Source organism: Athene cunicularia (genome assembly GCF_003259725.1).
Source record: "Athene cunicularia isolate RWA chromosome 1 unlocalized genomic scaffold, athCun1 chr1_part2, whole genome shotgun sequence".
NCBI lineage: Eukaryota > Metazoa > Chordata > Aves > Strigiformes > Strigidae > Athene > Athene cunicularia.
The window spans coordinates 18,000,662-18,021,792 of NW_020799092.1; the positions used below are offsets into that span (position 1 = coordinate 18,000,662).

At 40.2% G+C, this 21,131-nt stretch overlaps 1 protein-coding gene across 1 annotated transcript in view; it reads left to right on the forward strand.

The window, feature by feature from the left end:
• Positions 1-21,131, forward strand: part of TBXAS1 (thromboxane A synthase 1) — a 231,656-nt gene that overhangs the window by 133,228 nt on the left and 77,297 nt on the right. The window contains exons 6-8 of the mRNA XM_026840998.1: positions 3,341-3,429; positions 5,854-6,002; positions 7,701-7,831. Of these exons, the coding sequence (XP_026696799.1) occupies positions 3,341-3,429; positions 5,854-6,002; positions 7,701-7,831 (369 nt within the window). The remainder of the gene's footprint in view (positions 1-3,340; positions 3,430-5,853; positions 6,003-7,700; positions 7,832-21,131) is intronic.

The following is a 21,131-nucleotide window of genomic DNA, read 5'->3' on the forward strand; positions in this document are numbered from 1 at the left end:
AGAACTTGTGATAACGTGGCAGAACACTGCAGGAGAATCCTCTAGTGTCACTCTCAGGCATGTAGATCTTCCAGGTCCCACTAGGACATAAGATCTGACAGTCCAGCCATTGAGGTTTCCTTGACTTGTTCTTACTCTGCTTGTGCACATTGGTCAGAGGCATTTTGGAAGGGTCTCTGGAAATTGCTAGTGTTACTTGGCAGAGCAAGTGTGCTCACCTGAGACAAAGCAGATCACCTATGTAGAAGCTGATGTGTGAAACGTGCATATCCTTGAACCACAAGTCAAGGTTGAGTTGGTTGAGTTGCTCACTTTGGTAAATTGTGCCTATGGATAACGGGACCCCACTGTGAGGTGATGGAAACAAATCCTCTCAGAAACATCTTCCTGATGCTCTGCTTTTTTCCCAGTTTTAGTTATGGACTTGAAATCTGGTACGGATGCAATTCTTATGTTAAAGATGTATCCTTTTTCCTTCTCTTTCTTTTCTATGTCATCCCATTTATGGAACAAAAGACCCAACAAGACTTCTACATACTGTATGTGAACAGTGAAGTCTCCAGTGTGTCTGTCTACAGTGAAAATGATCCAGCCTTCTACTTTATAGTTTGGGTGCTAATAATAAGGGGGATAATAATAGTGAATACCGAGGACCACATCTAACTAGAGGAACGTGACTCATGCCTTTGAACAGTGCAAATATCCCCATGCACTGTGTGTATGCAGAATCAGAAACTAATTGTTGTTATGTGCCAAATAGCATATTGGCAGGATTTATACAGCAAAGCCCCTGGCATCATGAAAACCCTAACCCCAAATGCTCTTCTTTGGCAGAAAGAAAGAAATTTGGACTCTGGGCTACTCTTGCTATTAGATAACTGGCAGATCAAATATTTACAGGGACCATATTGTTTAGATTTTTCTTCATCCTGTTACTCTCAGCCAATCTGAACACAGAGCAGCTGGGGTTTGTTTACCCACCAAGAACTGAATCTCAGGCAGGTTATGCAGCTTTTATGTTCTGACTGGCAAATGAGAATGTATAGGAAGTTAGTGGTACCCAAGGCAGTGCAGATAAACGTTTCTGTTTGTGTCAGTTTTCAAAGTTTGGTACAGTTCACTTCCTGCAACAGTACTTTATTTTTCTTGACAATAAACAAAGAATTTAAAGTGTTAAGGGACTTGAGAATGTTTCAGTCTGTGGTCTTTGTAGTTAGCAATCTTGGACTAATTTATGTCCCTCAGGGGAATAAAACCCCAAACCCAAACCCAAGATTCCTGAGTAGATATCCCCCACAGCTTTCATATGCAAATAATTGTCTCATTGATATGACTATGTCCTATCATGCTAACAATAAATCAAATCCATGTGCCCCCCTCCCCATTTTCCTGGTTAGGTTTGCTAATAAAAATATCTTATGGCTAGAAATGAATTGCAATGGTATTTTGAAAGGCTTGTGGTGTGTGGAAAGGGCAGAGGTGCTGTAAGATGCCCTGGCCAGGCATATGTGCCCCTGCCATCTCTGCCAGCTGTTGGAAAGCAATAGCAACCCACTGGGTGGTTGCAGGTCTGGTGCTGTGATGAAGAATAAAAGAGAAAATAAGGCAATAAAAGGAAAATTTGAAATGAACACCATCTGTTTAGGAAACATCATACCTGTTAAAATATGGATTTTCATTTTGTTCTCCTTGACTGATTCAGTTCATTGGAGGGGCTGGACCCAGAAATTATAAAGCATTTCACCCTAGTTCAATCTGTTGAACAGAAATGTGTTAATTTTGTTGAACCATTTGAGAAGCTCACTGCAGGAGACCTTCTTTAGAAAACCAAAAGGGGAAGAAAACTGCCACACAACGGTGCGCACCCCTCAAACACGTGCCAGCTACTTTTACCGAATACTAATCCGGCTTTAGAATTGTCTTGTGAGACTGTGGCAAAGCCCAAAGCTTTGAACTGAAATAGTGACAACCTACTCTGTCCCATATAGGTAGGGGACCTTGAGAGCAGCTATACACATTCTTGACTCAGACTTCTGCCTTTGGAAAACATGTTGGATGCTCCTGCATTGGCCTTTTGACTGTGTATAGTCTTGCCCATGTGTTAGGATGGCAGTGTGCCTGTGCACAAAGTGTTATGCCAGTTTCACAGAGGTAGAAGTGCCAAGCAAAATGGACTTGGCTGGGCAGGCTGCATAGCTCTTGGAGTGTTCTGAGAGGCTGCAGTAAGTCTTTTTTGGTAACAAGAATGTCAGAGGAGTAGGACAAGTCTGTTCTCATGTTTGTTGACATCCGTATGCCAAAGGAGGTTGTTCAGGAAGGAAAGGCAGGTTTCTGTGCGTATGTCTGCTGATGCTTGGCATAACTATTGAGGCAAGGCTGTGGTATTAAATTGTAGGCTGTAAGGATGTCTCGGCAGTCTATATGGAGAAAGAGCTGTAGCAGTTAATGACTTTAGGGCCGTGGCTGGATTGCTATTACACCCTTTCTCTGCCATCCTAGTAGGTGTAATCAAGCCAAGTGTCTGATTCCTTTCATATGTAAAAAGTTAAAGAGAAACAGAGAGAGAGAAGACCCTTTAATGAGGTCTTGATGGTTGCCTATGTCATGGTTTCCATGAAGTGCTGAAGAGGAGACTATTGCACTGTTAGCTACAGCCAGCCTGTGGGTAAGTCCACCTGATTATCATGTGTCAGTGACTGGAAAGAACCATTAGCTGAATAAATTCATGTGAATGTCCATTTAATAGCATCACCACTCAAAAAACCCTTTCCTCAGGTAGCAATAGCAGTTTGCCCTCAGCAACTTGTAGCAGCATACGTGGTGGTTTTCTAATGTACATGTTAAATCCCTCAGACTGAGGGACAGCAGGATGGAAGTCCTGGGCCTCTGATAGTCCTCTCTTTACAGGACTTTGGGACTATGGAGAATATTATTCCTTCTGCCTTGGAGCATATGTAGCCTTAACGTAATACACTGTAAATATGAATCGTGGGAAATCATCAGTTGAAACAGGGAATGATTAAAAAGAAAGGAGAATGTCTTTGTTAGCTCTTTGTGTGTACAGCCACAGGTTGGCAAGAACCAAAGGTCAGGTAAGTGACAGAGCCTCTCATATTTAGGCCCAGAGCTGGAGAAGAGCACCCCTGTAATGTGTAGGTTTAATTTTAGCAGACAGTCCCAGAATTTCATCTTACTTGTGCATAAGTGCCTGACCACACCTGCAGAGGATCTTGAGAGCTCCATCTCATCTACTGGATAAAGCTAATTTAGAATAACTGATTACTTTTTTTTTTTTTTTAACATTTTAATGTTTTTTACGATACAATGTGTTCCTTTCTAGATGACACCGCTAATAAACCAGGCCTGTGACGTCCTGCTGTGTAACTTGAAAGTCTATGCAGATTCTGGCAAAGCTTTTGATATCCAGAGGTATGTTCAACATGCCAGAAATTAGTAGCAGATTTAAAAAAAAAAAAAAAAAAGTTAATAGCAGCAGTTATTCTAAATATGCGCTTACTGTATAAAAGAAGATTTTTTTCCTCCCTTGATTTTGTAAGTGGAGATCATAGTTTAATAGAGGATGTGTCTGATAGATGCTTTTTCTTCCTGGGGGCAGCCATTCCATACTTGAAAAGTAATTTTGGAAAAGCATCTAATGTATTTCTAGCTGTTGTTTAATGAAGTTTTAACAGCTGGAAGCAGAAAGGAAAGCTGCATCAGTCCCTGTCCAGTCTGCTCTCTACAGTCTGCCAATAATGTACAAATATAGGAATTGATCTAGTATCAAATCCCTCTAGGCCATCACCCCCTTGCTTTTTTTATATGAGGTTTTTTGAGCACTTAATCATTCTTACTACATTCCCCCTAACCCCCTCTAATGGCATGCTAGCCTTTTGTGAAACGATGGGATTGGTGCTACAGATGAGAATACACCATTGATTTATAAAATGACACTTTAATATTTTCCATACTGTGCTTTCTCCCATTTGTTATGCATTTAATATCCTATTATCTTCTTTGTTGCTCTTTCATCAGAGGTATTCACTGTCTAACCCCTTCTCTGAGCAGATGCGTTTCTTCTGGGATGCTCTGCAGCATATGAGTACTTCAAATGCATTCTTTCTGATAGGTGCTGTTTTGCATACACTTCATTTGCTGGGTTGGTCAGCACCCACTGAAGTTCTTAATGATTTCCCCCAAACTGGAGCAGTGCAAATAATTTTGTTTCATCTAATGAAATTGATATTTAGCCACAATTCATCCATCTCTTTTCAAGTACATGTGTATCTATGCACGTGTGTATGTGTGTGCACAGAGATCTCTTTATTAAACATCTGAAGAGATGCTATGAAACCTTGAGATACATTACGCTTAGCCTAGTGCTCTGATGAAAATTGACCTTTTGAGTCCTTCCAGGCTTTTCCCTTTTTTCCATTTGTCTTTTTTCTTTGCCTGCTCTTTTAGCTATTGATCCATGATAGGGTTTCACCTCTCAAGAGGCACTTTGGAAAATACCTTTGAAAGTATAAGTGAATGATGTTGACCATCTCAGAATATGATCTTCCAGTTATTTTATCATACTACCATTTCAGCAGGTTTGACATATATAAATGCGATTCCTATTGCACTGCAGTTTCCCAGCATTGCCTTGGGAGCTGTTTTTTTGGATGTAAATACCCTATATCCAACTTCCGGTTGTCTTGTATGTTAGTTGTCTTTAGCCATTTTGTGTTTTGCAAACAACTTAATATTTAGTTTTTAAGCTTTTTCAGTACCTTGGAGAGGTAGATGATCAAGTGCTTCTGAAATTATTGTTCTATTGCAGTGCCTCCTCTTTTAACATATCAACTTCTAATAATGCTTTTTTTGTGTGTGTGTGTTTAAGAGTTGAAAACCCAAAGAAGTTACTTAGCTTTGAAGTATTGTTGTTATCTTCCAAATCTGTGCTAGTGTTGTCAGAATGACAGTGTCCAAAGACCATAGTTTATAAATGCTGCTTCACATTACATATACAGGTTATACTGGGCCTGAGACTCATCATTCTCTTAATACATGCTCACTCAGGTTGAAACACCAGAGAATTTGATATTAGCCTTTTGTAAGGGAACATAGAAGAACAGTCATTGCAGACTTGACCACAGATCAAAAGAATCAGATTTCAAGGATATTTTACATTCTCAGTCCCTTTCCTTCAAAACTAAATATAGCTGCTAATGCCCAGTAGAACTAAATGATGGTGAGACAACTGGATAGATGGTTAGATATGTGGGGAGAGATTCAGTAAATTCTGAAGTTGCTAGATCGTGGTCCACAGATCATCTGTAGTCCTCAAAGAATTTGCTGCTCCTTTGCAGAGATACACATTATACATAGTGTCAGTTCTTCTTGGTTTTGACCACGATTTTACATTATAAAGGAGCTATCAAGAAGCCCAAGAAAATCGTTAACAGGAAATTTTACTTAAGCACCTCTTGTCACTGAGAGTTTAGACTGAACTGGTAGTAGATGTGGTCTCTTCAGTTTGACATGAGAATGGAATGATCTCTTTTATTAGGATGCATACTAAGAAAATGCTTATGAAACTCTGACCTGTTGCATTTGATTTCTAGGTAATAATGAAATATTCTAAATTTTATACATTTTTGTTGGAATTATTGAGCTATATGAAAAGATATTCACTTTGTAGATGGAGAGAAGGTGGGCATTTGTCAATGATGGAAACATCTCTTGTTGGCAAAGCTCAAATATAAAAGAAAAACAGGCAAAAAATAGTGTTATGTGATGTTTGTAGAAGCAAGATATTAATGGATATAATTTTTAGCTAATAATTTATCATTCTTCAACTCAATGCAGGTGTTACAACTGCTTTACCTTGGATGTCGTTGGTAGTGTAGCTTTTGGTACTGAGGTGGATTCTCAGAAGAATCCTGATGACCCCTTTGTTAAGAATTGCAGAACATTCTTTGAAATGTCTTTGTTTAAGCCTCTCCTCATTCTGATACGTGAGTATACTCTACCTTTGTCTACTTCTTTATGGTGATTTTCTAAAAGTCATTCTCAAATTGCAGAACATGTTGAAGCAGGAGCAGAAAGATGTGTAGCAGACTTCATTTCAGAGGTGTTCAGAATGCAACCTACAGGCCAAGTATACCCTTGAGATTTCCACCATATGCTCTACAGTTCTTGCAACTTCCTCCAGAAACTGAGAGTCTGGGAAGGCAATGCTCCAGGTTGATCTGAGTGGAAGGTTTCTGGGACTTGTAGTTTCTACGATATCTCTTGTAATACACTTCTGCATTAAAATAGAGTAACTGCCCTTTGGAGGATGAGAGTTAAGATTTTGTGCACTCAGTTTGCTTGGTAGAGATTGAAATCCCACCCATAAACAATAGTGGGCTAGTAACCCACTAAAGAATAGAGGTGGAGGAGCATAAATGGGCATTAGAAGTCCTCCAAATTCTTATTTGAATTGCAGCAGTATCCTGGTTGGTGGCTATAAAGGATAAAGATGATAAGTGCCAGCACAGGCTGTTAAGAGAATGCATTTGTTTTCAGGTGAATAGATAGGGAATGCAAGAAGGGAGTATAAAGCCATTTAGTTCTAGGGCGTGAAAGCTAAGGCTTCATGGTGGCCTTGTTAAGGCAAGAGCAGTAAGAATCGTAGCTGAGGAAGCCACAGCATAATCACAGTTGTTGAGGTTTCACCATGTTGCTACCTAAAGCTGCACATAGTCATGTCAGGTGGCACAGTGGCAGATTTTCCTGTGCCCATCTGATCCTGCTGATATTACAAATTGCACCTGTATTAGCAGCACAGGAACTGTTTCCTCCCGGAGTTGTATATCCAGAAGTCCCAGGGTTAATGTTTAACCTGATTGCAAAGTGTGATTTGTGACCAGTTTCTGAAGGGACAGAAATTTGCCCCTGTATGTCTAGGACCATGCCCTTCATTAAATAGTTTCTGTAGCATTTGGAGTTGGATTCCTTGGTTGATCTCTTTCTGCTGGTACATTATGTGGTCTGAATTTCCACACAGTTTTGCCCTGTTGGCATCACAGAGGCCTTCTGATGACTGACTGATTCATTAGTCTTTAGCTGTTCATAAGTTAATGAAAGGTTTATTAAAATGCAAGACTTCACTCAGGTTTCTAGTTTCTGACTATAAAGGGCATGAACTGGAGACCATCCTTGTGATAACATCCCACTTCCAGAGTCTGTGGCCTGTTTAGACAAGCAAAATAAAATAGCAAACCAATATCCTAATATCAGAGGACTGTAAATGAGAATGACTACTACACAATTTCATGGATCAGCGACATAAGCTTCTAGGCTAGTTCAAGATCCCCGACCTTCTGTAGGTAATTGTTCAAATAGGCAGGGAAAATAATTCTCCCCTTTGTTGTGGTGGTTCTCTGGCATCAAGGAGCTGAACTGAAATCCTGAAGCATTGTAGAAGCAAGGTTGGAAGGCATCTATCTGGCAGGAGAGTCCCAGCCAACATGGAATTTCTGAAAGGAAATCCTTTACTAGCCTATAACGGTGGAAGAAATAGAGGGAGGGGGAGAGAGAAAGGGGAAAAAACTGGTTTCACAGAAGTAATGTGTCCCACTTAATGAGTTTTATAATATTAATGAAAGGAGGGGGATATTATATACCTTAACAGTCTGATTGAGTGTTTCCTTCTTTAAAAACTCTTACAGTTTCTTTCCCATTCATAATGATCCCATTGCTCCGGATTTTTCCAAACAAGAAACAAAAGGAACTGAATGGATTTTTTATCCAAACCATAAAAAATGCAATTATCTTCAGAGACCAGCAAGATGCAGCAGAGGTAAGACTATTTCTGTAGTAAATATATGGATAAGCAAATGTTTTGAGGGAAAACTGGAAGTGGCATAAGCCTCAGCTGAAAGAGCAAACTCAGTCTGTTTGAACATTCAAAGCAATTTAGTGAAGATTTTATTCATTTTTAGCTTTATGTACCATCAACCAGTCTTGGTGTGGGTGCAGAATTGTTAACACAAGAAAGATTGCTTCTCTTAGTATTGCTGTTCAAATAAGGATGCAGAGATGTTACATCTGGGATGACTCTTCAACCTAGTTTCTAGACCCAGGAGGAAGGTTTCACCCTGTAGTATTTTTTCACATTCTAAAGTCAGGTATTTTGCCTATGCTACTTTTCCTAACCAGCAGAAAAGGGAACCCCCAATGAATGCTTCAACCCAGTTATTACCTAGGAGCTGAGGTAGGTTTTATGTTGTCCTGTGACACTTCCTACTGCTTTTGAAAATGGAAAGAACCTGAATGACTGGTTAAGAGCAGACACTTGATACTGAGATGGCTGAAGAGAAAGGTAATAAATTTTACCTGAAGTATACAAACTAATGGGTATGCACTATTCAAAAATTGTTACCCATGTATTTCTCTTCTGTCTGGACGTAAGGCAGTTGGGCTCTTTTTGTTTTATTTTAATCACAGTTGTTTTATGAAGCTTCTGAAGACGGGCATTTTTATGAAAGTATTTTTTATATACAGAGCATTTGGAACGGGGGCATGTGCTTCAGCTCTGTGATACAAAAGTTCTTCAGATCTACTTGTCCTTTTGGACCATTCTTTACTGCACACTGCACATAGTATCTCTAAAATAAGTTAACCAATTATGGATGTGTAGTCAGAAACAAAGAATATCAATGAGAAATCCATTTTAAAGGTAACTGAAACAAGTTTTGCATATCAATTGACATGAAACCTGCTACAACATACACATTAAGAAGTTGTTAATATTGTAATATGAGATGTTTCTTACCAATTTGAGATGAAGATCAGTTCTGATGGGTTAACTTCACAGGTGAGAATGGATCCTCTCAACTTTTCTCATAGTTTAGCCCCACAGCTGTCACCTTTCAGGAAAAAATGGGTTTTAATTTACCCTGCATTACATCCAGGACACATTTTAAAATAAAATTGATTTTCAAAGATACTGGTGCTCTTTGCTATATTGTGTGTTCTGCTCTTTTTCTTTGACGACTTCTGCAGTGAAGTCTCACTTTTGTATTTGTTATGCTTTATCACCACAGGCTTCTTGTCTTTTGTCTGGCCCACCTTTATGAATCTTTGCTCCCCCCTAGACTTTAGGTCTTTGCCTTTGTCATTCTTTACAACTAAAAGATTGTAAGAACCACTGACCAGCCACAAACAATTCATGATTCATAAACATGGTTCTTGGCCCAGGCCAAGTGCTGGAGGAATATTTTCTAACAGGGATACTGTATCTAAGCTACTTGCAGACACCTCATTTCTAGTGCATAGGTCCAGTGTGAACTTTTAATGGCATACTGGTGTTCCTGTATGTACAGACAGTTTTGAATCAAAGATTTATGCTGAAGGGGTTTGCATGAAAAGTCTATTCAGTTCATCAATCATAAAAGGGACACTGAAAAAAATCTAATGTGGATTAAAAGTAGTTAATGTATTAACTACTATTAATAAAATGCAATGTATTTCTGTGGCGGTAGTGCTGAGGGCATTGATCATGGGCTAAATGCTTCACTATACTAGAAATGGTCACTCCCTCAAACTGCAGACTAAGATAAAGGACAGCAGGTGGGTATGGGTTAGGAGAAAACACAAGGAAAATCAAGATTGTTGTGACAAGAGCAAGAAGCAGCATTCTCTGTGTATGCAGCCTGTTTGCAGGTTTCAGTGTTTGGTGGAGCAGAGGTTTAAGGTTACACTGGAAGGGATGTTGGGAGGTGCTGTAAGAGATAACACATGGCAGTAGCTGCTCAGTATCAGGGCAGTGTGGAGGAAAGTACAAGGTCCATGTTTGCTTTAACAGTGTATGCACAAGTCCGTGACTGGCTGTGGTCCCGCCTGCTCCTGGACTTTTGCCTAGTTTGCGAAATTGGCATATGGGGACTATTTCAAATCCCTGGAGTTATACACTTAGGACCAGATTTCTGAGAGTGCGTCATGTCACCTTCGCAGTTCAGGATCATTAGCACGACTTTCAAAAGCTACTGGAAAGTTTGGAGCTTCATTTTTTCCCCTTTGCCTGTCTGTTACACGCTCTTAGGATTTTGACTATTTTAGGTTGGTGGCACACAAGTCCCGTTACAAGTATAGGCAACTTAATAATTTGCCAGGAACATAAAAATGGTATGTGAAAAAGATCAAAATGCAGCTGTGTCCAATTTAATGCAGAAATGTAATCTGTAGAGATTAGGTGTCCCAGATAACCCTTCATTTGAAGGAGAATTATGTCCTGTGTCTTAGGTCTTGAATGATGAAATGTACCCACTGAAGTCGAATTTTGGCATTGAATTTTAATGAGGCCGAGATATAACCGGTAGCTGGTGGTTCTTTGTGCTAGTAATGGGAGCTAAAAGCAGTCTTACAGTCTCCATGTGCTGTATTAGGCCAATGGATATTCATTAGGTTGCCACATTCCTGGATGTTACATTGTGTGCAACTTTTACTAGATTTTATCACCATTAAAAATGCTTGTAGGTTCTTTTCTTGGGGGGGGGAATAAAACAAAAACCCCAAACAACAACAACAAAAAAAACCAACAAAAAAGCACCTTTGAAACAATGAAAAGCTCCACAAAAGTGATTCAGCTGAAGCTTGTCTTCCTCTCATCTGCAGCTAACATGAACAAAGAATAAAGACCAAAAAACAATGTGACAAGAGAAGTCAGCCTGTTATCATCCCTGTTCTATCAGTAAATTAAACAATGCTTCTGAATGCCTAAAGATAATCCCATGGGCAGATAGTAATTTTACAGCCAGGTTTAGATCTAATAATACGCTTGCAGCTTATATGAGATCTGTGATGTCACTTTCTCTCATCCCATCGGTTAGTGCTGCAGATGTATTTTTAATTATATATTATCTTTCTGTGGTCAGTCAAATAATTTCAGTACTGGATATTCCACTCATTTGGCTTATGTACAAAAACATTTGTTGTACTGTAGAAGTTTTAATATATTACATTTATTCATGGATTCAAATTATTGTAAAATGCTTTTCCCACTATTTACAGAAGAGCAAATTCACCCTGCTCAGAAGAAACAGCACAAATTTAATGCACCACTTAACACCTACTTTGAAGACTCCAGCAGGATTTAAGTGTTCAAATACCTTATCCTGATTATCTGCCCAGGTTTAAATTTTTCCCTGAGGCAAAATGTTTCCAGAAACAGGACAGATAGACTGTTTATTTCAATAAATGATGATTTGATAGATTTAAATTTAATAATCTGATATGCAAATCATTATTCATTTAAGAGTTGTTTTTCTATCATGTTATAGCTCAGTTCTTAACCTACCAGTCTGTTTTAAATGATGATATCTAGATGAAGAAGTCATTCTTGATGCTCAAAATTGAGACTCCTTTCTAAAACTGTGGGTTGAAACTAAGCCCCCTTGGTAGATGAAAGGGCAGAATTTCGTTTGGAATCCTCTTGGATTCCAATTGGAATGTAACAATTTAAGGATATTGCAAAACATTATTTTTTGGAAAATCACAACAGATCTGTGGGAAAATCCAGTTTTTAAAATATGCGCCCTTTAGCAAGGAGAATTGGAGAGTTCATAGAGGCTGCAACACATTCTTCTGGCATCTCCTGATTTTTCTAGTCATGCTGTCTGCTGTGAATGCATAATCTGAGGCCACTGATCCATGCCAAGCAGGTAGTGACGTGATGATGTTTCTGATGATGATCAGGTGTTTCTTGGTGGTCTCAAGATGATTTGAAATGAGAGGGTGACAAAGCACAGAGCAGTATCACCAGAACTGTATTCACTGGCATCTCAGTTGGCAGATTAATCAGTCTGGCAGGAGACCTACAGGCTACCTGAACGGTTTTGGTGTAAGTACAGAGCAGACAAAAGGAACCACAGTGTGAAGGCTGTGCTGCTGTGAACCACGCCGCCTGTGAGCCACGTGGTGTAAAGACACAAAGGAGCCGTATGGTGCTGTCCCTTCTGGTGATGATCTGGCCTCCCCTGAATTGGTATGGGCCTGGGGTGCTCTGTGCTCTGCAGTGCTAGGTGGGGATCAAAAGAGGTTGTCTTCTGGTCAACAATTGCCAAGTGAACAATTGCAACCCCCTCCTGTTTTCCTCACTTCCCATCCTCATTCCTGGCCAACCCTTTCCACGATTACAGGTAGGTACAGTCAGTGACACTGCTGCTCCCAGGCTGCCTGTACCTGTGGGCAGGCACAAGTAGTTCCTGATAAGTGGAGATCCTTTGATTTTCCAGCATCATGCCATGGGAGCCTAAAAAGGTCAGGAAACTGAATTTTGACGAAGTCTGAAACTAAGGTATTTAAATGCATGCAAAGGGGAGTGAACTGCCCTTTGCTATGGACTAGCAATAGAAATGTGCTATAAGGAAGTGGTATCTTTTAATATCTTTCTGGGAAATGATGGCCTGGTTACAATTTTAATCTCTGGAACCTGATTCCCACAGAAAAATGTGCAATGAGCTCCCCTAAATGCTTTACTTAAGGGGAAGAGGGACATGTGTGTGTGTACCTGCATTCTGGAGGATAAGGGACAATCTGAAAACCTAATTACTGTGGCACTCTGTTCTTTTCTCTTCCTTCGCCAGCAGTTCCCTGGAGTTTTTCCTTTTCATGAACTAATGAACTATTTTATTCAAGAGCTGCTTGAAATGGGTTGAGCAGAGGTAATCCTCCTGAAAAAAGTCTGATCCTCTCCTTGTCAAGGGAAAACTATACAATTACTAAGAAAACTTAGTTAAAAATTTGCTAAATACTATGTACATTCCAGGAGCTATGTGTGTGTTTGAACTGTGGAAATGCAGTACAGATGTTAAAAAGTAAATATTTTTCTAAGGAAACAGCAGATGGGAGGATCAGACACCTTCTAATAGTGTGTGGTTTTCTTACCTTTGTAGAAAACCAAGCAAAACTTGTTTATATTTGAAAGAAGGTGGTATCTATTTAAGGATACACATTATATGACAATATTAAGTAATCCATTTTTATTGATTAATAAAGTCAGTAAACAAAGGATCAGTCTGGTCCTTTTGTTTTTCTACGTCTGTAAGAGGGATGCTACGATTCTGTTCCACTGGGTTGTTCTCATGGTTTTGTCACGTCATTATCCACTCCCTTTGTCGGGAGGAAATGTGAAGCGGGCTTTCCAGAAAGGTCAATGTCCTAAAGACATAGAGGAAACTTGTACTAAATAGAGGGTTTGTATTTCTGTATCTCTGCTGTTTTAAGCAGAAGGGTATCACTCCTCTAGAATATGTTAAAAACATTTTCAGTATTAAATCTGGTGTCTGTGTTTGGGCAGCATACAGTGATTCTAAGAGGAAAAAAAAAGTGGCATTACGTTAAGGGCATTTTAGTTATTCACCTTCTTTTAAAAATCAAGCCATTACTGCCTGCTTTTAAAATTGTGTTCCTTCCTTCCCACATTTGAAGAAATTTTTTTTTTTCATTTTTAAAAAAAAATTTTCTTAAAGATTTAATGAATTTTATAACTTCCTCAGGATTTCTTAAGTGGGCATTTAAATATAACAAAGTCTCAAAACCTCAAATGGACATGAACTTGAAATCCCTATTACTTTTGTTCACCAGTTGAAATTTCTTGATCAGTCTGTTGTTACCTGTCCAATGATGAATTGCAGGCCTGTGAAATGTGATCTTTTGGGTTCAGGCCTGGGCTGAAGTGTCTGACTGAGGTGCTTTCATCATGAAATGCAGTTCTGCAGTCTCTCTGCTCAAAAGAGATCAAGGACAGAATAAGTAACGAGAATGGTGACTTTCTCTTCCCCCCCACCCCTCCCACCCCGAGGCACATTGATGGGGAAGCAGGAAGAGTTTTGCCTGCCTTACTGCTGCATCTGTCCCAGTTCTGCAGCCCAGCACACCTGTGAGCCCAGCACTTTATGAGTATTGCAGTAACAAGAAGATAGCAAATGTCTGCTTGGTTACCTGCTACCAGGTCTGCTTGCTGTTGTTTACCCTTTGCTCTTACAGCACCATTACTACTGCCTCCCTGGTTATGGATCCGAGTACTTTATGGATCCTAGACAAGGAACAGGCAGATGGTATCATGTATGTATTATTATCTGCCCTGCTCCAGCAAACCCTGCAGCAACTGTAACAATATAATCTTGGCATCTGGGACTCTTTCTCCAATATTTCTGTCTCTCCTCACATCCTTTCAGTCTTTTTCAGCCACTGCTGTATATCTTCATTTCCTCTTCAGGTGTGGCAGGAGCAGTGTCCCTGTCCCATACATCACTTGTCCCACCTCAGTTAAAATCCGAGGTTCAAAGTTCCGTCATGCACGTGAGCCATCTTACTGACTTCTTGGAGCACCACTCACATGCTTCATTTTGCAAGAAGATAGACTTGTACCAAAGGGCAGAAATGAAATTGAAGCACCAGGGTGTTCATACTGATTAGGCTGATAAAGTTTCTGCATGTCCAGAGTTGCCAAGAATGATCTTGCAGACAGTACTGGGAAAATGTGAGTATCTGTGCAGGAAAAGCTAACCTCACTTTCTAAGAGATGTGTAGTGGAGCTCCTTCAGAGGGCCTTCCAAAAAATGATAGCTTTGCCCCTTTCTGAGCAGAACAGGGGAGGTTCAGATGCTCCTATAGCAGCATTAACATGATGCCTTCGGAGTTAACAGGGAGAAAGGACTTAAATGCTTCTGTCAGTGAGGTTTGCATGCATTTTCCTCCTGTTTTCACCAGCTGATGCAGGAAGTGAAAATGGACATTTGGCTTTGCTGATCTACAGCATATGAGAAACATCATTTAATTGAGAAGGGTGGGATTTTTAGTGTTGAAAAAAGGATTTTTCATCCAGAGTAAAAATAAACCCACATGCTCAGTTGTCGGTAATGTCAAGCGTTTTAGTGACTTTTTAAAATTGTGTTTATATGGTAAAATCAGTCACTTAAAATACTGTTTATCAAAAATCCAGGTCAAAGATAGCTTAAGGACTCTTTCAAATAATGTCTGTAATAAAATTTCTCTGAAAAACCGGAGGAGGAAGGAAATGAAATGCAAGCGTGTCTTTTACAAAGAGACTGCCCCATCATTGAAAGGGAGATCAAAAGTCCTTTTTTTTTTCTTTTTTTTTTTTTTTAATTTTTATTTTTTTTATTTTGGCCAGCCCTACTTATACCTCCTTCTAGGTGCTGGTAGTTGTGGCTATACCCTGTTTTTCCTGTTCTTGATACTGAAGGGGAGGGAGTGTCACAGCTCTGGTTTATGTGTCCATAAAAATAAGAAGAGCAAGAGCTCACTGTGCTTTGAAGGTGGGATCCTGCAAACACTGGTCTGTAAATGAGCTATGTGGTGGTTTGCTCAAAAAATGGAGGATGAGGAAGTTAAAAAAAAGGTGGTTGTTCCTATAAGGGCCTGGGTCTCTTCTTTCTCCTCTGCAAGCTAGAGCTGGCCCACCTCATCATGAATTTTTTCCTTTACCCTCCCTTGTGATGGCAATGGGACGCTGTGCTTGAAGTTCAAATGTTGAAAATCCTGTTTATGCCTGTGGTAATTCCCTGTAGGCAATAACGTCAGTGCTGGCCACTTGTCCCAGCCTGATCCTGTGCTAGTAATGAGTATTCGCAGCATGCATTTCAATGTCTGATTAAATCTTTCTGAAGGGCCATCTGTTTGAGGAAGATGTGGCATAGGCTTTAGTACTTTTTATACCTAGTACTCAATACTGCTGTTTCATGACCTTAGACATAAAGTTTGTCCCCTGGTTAGTTAGCATCTCTCCTGATACTCTGATCAGAGAAAATAATTGGATCAAGGCTGTTTGCAACCTGTTGGGTCACTGTGTGTCTTTGGTGAAATGTTTGTGGGTGTTGGGTCAGAGAAGTTACACGTACCCAATGAGACTTTGCAGTGTCCATGGCTGAGAAAAAGGTATCTGTTTTCTGGGAAGGAAGTAAAGCATCTCCAGCTGCCTTTCTCTTCTAGCATTTGGGGCAGAATCTGATGTAGTCATGTATCTGTTGCTACATGCTAAATCAGTAAGTAATCTGGCCTTTCAGCTGCATGTTCTCATCTGTGCAAAATATCCAGCCTAAGCAGTGTTACATCTGTCTTTCAGGGTCATTTTCCTGTAGGCTTGGAGACACAGTTTCCTTTTTGTGATTTCCTCAGCATGAAGTAAATCTTCTCGAACGTGTCTTTTCTCACTTCCTGTCATTTGCTTTCCTTCATGGTACGTATTCATCCCTCTGGCTGAAAGGAAAAAATGTCACCCTGAAGTTGTGAACATTCCCTTTCTTTTGTAACTTCTGACTTTTACAGTTCCTTATCTCTTCTGTAGTCAGCCTTGAGGTCTGTCCCTCCCAAGTTTCTGAGAAGATCCTGCTTTAAGTCACAGAGACCCTTTCTTTTTTCCTGCTTGATCTGTGATCTCATCTTCATCCAGGGTCTGGGGTTTTCAAATCAACAAAGGCAATCTTGCCATAAAATTAAATCATCTGGAGATCGATTTTCTGCATAATAGGTTGGTGGCCTTTAGTACCAAGGTGTCATATATATGATCTAATCTTCATTTACATAGCTGCCTTTTTTTTTTTTTTTTTTAATCTAAATCTTCAAGGGATCAGTTGACTGCAACTGGGAGTTTTATGTGTTTAAATTACCTTGCCATTCAGAGCAATAGCACATTTGGGTACTTTTGCTCTACAAACCGACTTTCTTCTGACATATGTAACTAGAGCGTAGCATCTAAATTCTTAATTTAGAAAAAAATCACAGATTTACTGACCTAATTGCAATAACACAGCTTTCCCTTTCTCTGTCAGTTTTAACATTTTTTCGTTTTGTTCTTCGTGTTTCATCCTCTTTTAAAATTTTATCTGTTACTGGTTCACCAACCTTCCTCCCTGAGTTGCTCCCAGAACTAGGAGGGGAGTTGCAGTACTTGTGGTATTAGTGGATGATCTTTGAATTTGTCTCTGTTAGTCTGTGTTTCTATTTGCCTACAGTGACCTCTCTCAGCCCCCTGCACTGCTTTCTTTTTGCAATACAGTATGACCTTTTCTGAAGCTGTTATGAAAAAGCTGTTCCATGATATTTCATTCTGGTCCAACCATCTTGTCCATCTGTTGGCATGTTTTGATCTCTGGAGGTTTTTCCCTTGATCTATCTTAACTGTTGGTATCTACTTTGCGCTCCTTTGATATTTCTTCCTTTTCTCTTGTGTCTACTTACCTTAGCAAATCCATACTCTTACTTGTAAGAGGCACGGACAGCCTGTCTTGCCAACAGGAGAACCATTTATGAGGCCAGCATTTGGATGCTAAGTGCATGAGGTTGCTTTTCTTTTGAACCTGGTGGCAAATTAATCTGACCATCTCAATGCACAAAGGTGACCAGCTTTGCTAGGGAAATTCTTGCCACCAGGCCAGGCTGCCCCAGGGGCTGCCTCTCCTACCCCAGCCTGCTGGAGCCAGCAGAGCCAGCGGCCTTCGCTAGACCCCATCCGCTCATGACCGTATCTGGATTTTGAGGATAATTTAACATTAGAGTTACTTATTATGGAAAACGACAGATTGTCACTGGAAACCTTGAGGAGAGGCTTTCTAAAATGTGCCCTTGATGTCAGCTGGCTGCGAGGCAGGAATCCCTGCGTGACATTCCTCATCTGATTTTTTGCTAAAGAGCAGCCTGGACGATTGTGGCGATTCCTCTCCCTCCCTGAAAATCTGCCTAGGAAATCCTGCATCTGCGGCAGTCAGTGGCAGCCTTGCCCTGGTTTCATTGCCTGTGACTGTGCAGGGCTTTCTCCACTTTCTTCGCAGTGACTACCCTTCATTTTTCCCTCCCGCTGGGATAAGCAAGAAATGTCTAAGAGAGACGGAGACTAGAGGGGAGCTGAGCACCTCCTTTCTCTCTTCAACAGAAATGTACACTTTTTAATAATGTAATCTCAGTTAAAAACATACCAATTAAAATGGGCTTTTTAGTAGGTCTCTGGGGAGAGGGAGCCATAATTCACATTAAAATGTAAAGCTTCAGAAGCAAGGAGAGCTAGGTGCATTGCAAGTGCCCAAATATTCAATGATTTTAATTACAATGGAAATTTGATAAATTGCTTTGTGCCACAATCCATTATTAACAGCTTAATGAATATCACTGCTGCCTGTTTTAAATGGCTCCGCAGTGAAAATTGTTGTCAGTTTTTCAGATGCAAACTCTGATTTTTAGTGTGTTTGTAAATTGGGGCCCTTAAAAAGGGGAGGAAGGTGAAAGTCCACAGGCTTGGCTTTGGGTCTGGCTAAGTTCTGCTGGCTGCAGCATCCTGAGAGGGAGACAGGAGGAAACATGGAGCTTGTTTCATAAGTCTTGGGACTGGTTGGGGGTTAAATCTGGTCCTTGCACAGTTTAAGAGCAATGTCAGAGCTGGTTTTGGGCACACAAAGGGCCCTTATGCCAGCTGAGGGGTCACCAGAGCACGTACCTTTACATGTGCTGTTTCTCTGCATGATACCCATTAGGCTGGAGTGGACTGTTCAGGGTGTCTGCTCAGGAGTAAAAGGAAGCAATAGTGTAACAGCCCATGTTCAAGCATGCTGATGAGATTATTTTGGAGTGAGCAAAGTGCAAGATGGTTCGATTTTTCCAAGTTTTAGGTAGCAAAAAGCTGATTTGAGGTGTGGAATTAGGCAAGTCCTTTTGGAGCACTGAAATGTAAACAGTGATTGTGCTCAGCTTTGAACAGGGATGAAACATTCATTTTTTTCTTGACAGTTATGTCTGAAATTGTGCTAATGTTAAGATGCTATATATTTATATGTATATTTATAGTAAACTAGTACGTTTCTCCCCCTTTTCAAAGCAGCTTGATATTTAAAGGATAAAGGTTATTATTAGGAATGTTATTATGTTAGATGCTAACAGCAGGTATAGTGGGCTTATAGTTGCGCCCTTTTGAAGTGTTAAGCCGTAGGGATTTAAGTAGCTATGGTCTGGTTTCTATGAGATTTATTATTTATTGTGGGTGTTCTGTTTTCACTTTTCACTTGATTGTGTGGTCTGACTCAAAGGTTACAGTCGCCAAAGTGGGGTTACTGCCAGGTGTTTGACAAGATCTTGACAAGACGCGCGAGGCAGATGTCAGGACAGAAATGACTGGGAACTGCTCTTCTCATTTAGAGAAGTCACAAGCGTGTGTATGGGATAAACATGATTTGTCTGAATGTGATTAATGTCTTGGGTTTTGCTATTATTATTCTGATTATGTTTTTCTGGAAAACAAAAGCATATTCACTTTTCTCATCTCAGAAATGGCAGCATTACTCATAATGATGTTAACTTGCACCCTGCCAATTACACAGAGCTCTCCTGGTTCATTATATCAATAATTACACATAGGATTTTAATTTTTTTTTCTTGTGAAAAATCTTTCATTGACAGAGGAGTAATGATGCCTGTAAGTTGCTTAAGTATTTCTCAGTCAGGGATATGTAAGATGTGGGAGATGTCCTCATATTTTTGGGGAGAAAGACAGCTGGTATTCTGACATGCTCTTAATACTCATGTGTTTCTGAAGTTGTATTTTTTTTCTAGTTTGACTTTAGGAAGCATTGCAGACCACGAGGCTGCCTGACTGTCATTTTTCATGCATCTCTGTACTGGCAGAGGACAAAGTGGCATGAAATATATAAAATGCCTTCTAATTTTCTTTTGTTCTTTAATTCAAGCACATATGCTGCTTCTCTGTGTTTATCAGTGTGCACAAAATGCCTATATTTGCAAGATAATAGCTGTGTAAATACTAGAAAGTCGTATTGAAACTCTGTGAAGGAAAGGAGAGCAGGGGGAGAATCCTTCCTGCTACCGAGGAGCCATCTATTGGATAAAACCCATAACTGAACCAAGCATCCATGAAACTGCAGAGGATAACACAATTTGTTATTGGTCACCGGGTAGCTGAAAATAATTCTTTCCTTCCCAATGCTGCTTTCATCCACTGCATTAGAAACCCGTACCCCTTCATGCACACAAGTGGAGAGTCGGATGTAGAGGCGATTTATGTTCTATAGGTAAAAGCCAGTTTAATATAGCCAAAGATCCAGGATAAATCCTAATGTAGGGTGCAGGTGTGATCATGAATGGATAAGCCAGCAGTAAGATTGCCTGCCAGCAGTGGAGAGCAATCGCTCAGAGAAGTGATAGAAAAGACAAGTGGTTTTTCCATATTGTTAATAAAGAACCTAAATAACTCTAACTGTACTTTTTTTTGTAATGGTACATGTCATTTATATCAGTCACATAGCCATAATTAGTTTAGTTTAAAAAAAAAAATTATTTTTTTTTAGCTACCCAGAATTTCTTAAGGCCATTGCAATACCAAATAATGAGATGTTAATTCCCTCAAAACATATGCAATTTATATGTAATATGATGCAGAAAGAGATGCTTTTGAATAAACCACAGGGAGAGATTGGGGAGGATGGAATGTGAACAGTAAATTCCCAGGATGACCCCAAAACATCCTGATGGCTCTTCAGAGTGAGTGGTGGGGCTTTGCAAGCACGTTGAAGCGAACATATGGGGCAGGAAGAACAAAGGATAAAGAAGCAATAATGAGATTCTTGTGCATTTTCTTGAAGTCAGGCAACTGCTAAAACCAGAACTGATTATTAATCAGGAATTAAATTTAAGCAAATACAATTATAATCTGTGGCAAATAGAAAAGGAACAGAGGGCTGTCTGCAACAGCAGCCTTTAGTCAGCAATTTGAGTCAGCAGAGGTCAAGCTTCTGGGTGTCAGACCGGTAGCCTAAAACACTCCCTTCCTGCATCCTCCCTTCCTCCTGCAAATAGCGGAGGGGAGGAGTGTTGGAGGGTTTACTGGGAGGCCAGATAAGCTTTGGGGGAAGATGTGTGCATGCAGTGTGCAGGAGGGTGGTCAGCTCACTGCTGCTTTGGGAGTCAGTGCGTGGGCATGTGGGGGCCCAGCCCAGGCTCTTCTTCCCTGGCACCCAGTTATTTTTTCTCTTGTTCTATTTGCCCACTGTGTATTCTGATAACCTCACACCTCCACCTCCAAGCAGCAAAACATGTGCGGGGCAGAAGAAGTTCAGCTCCCACACACACAAATC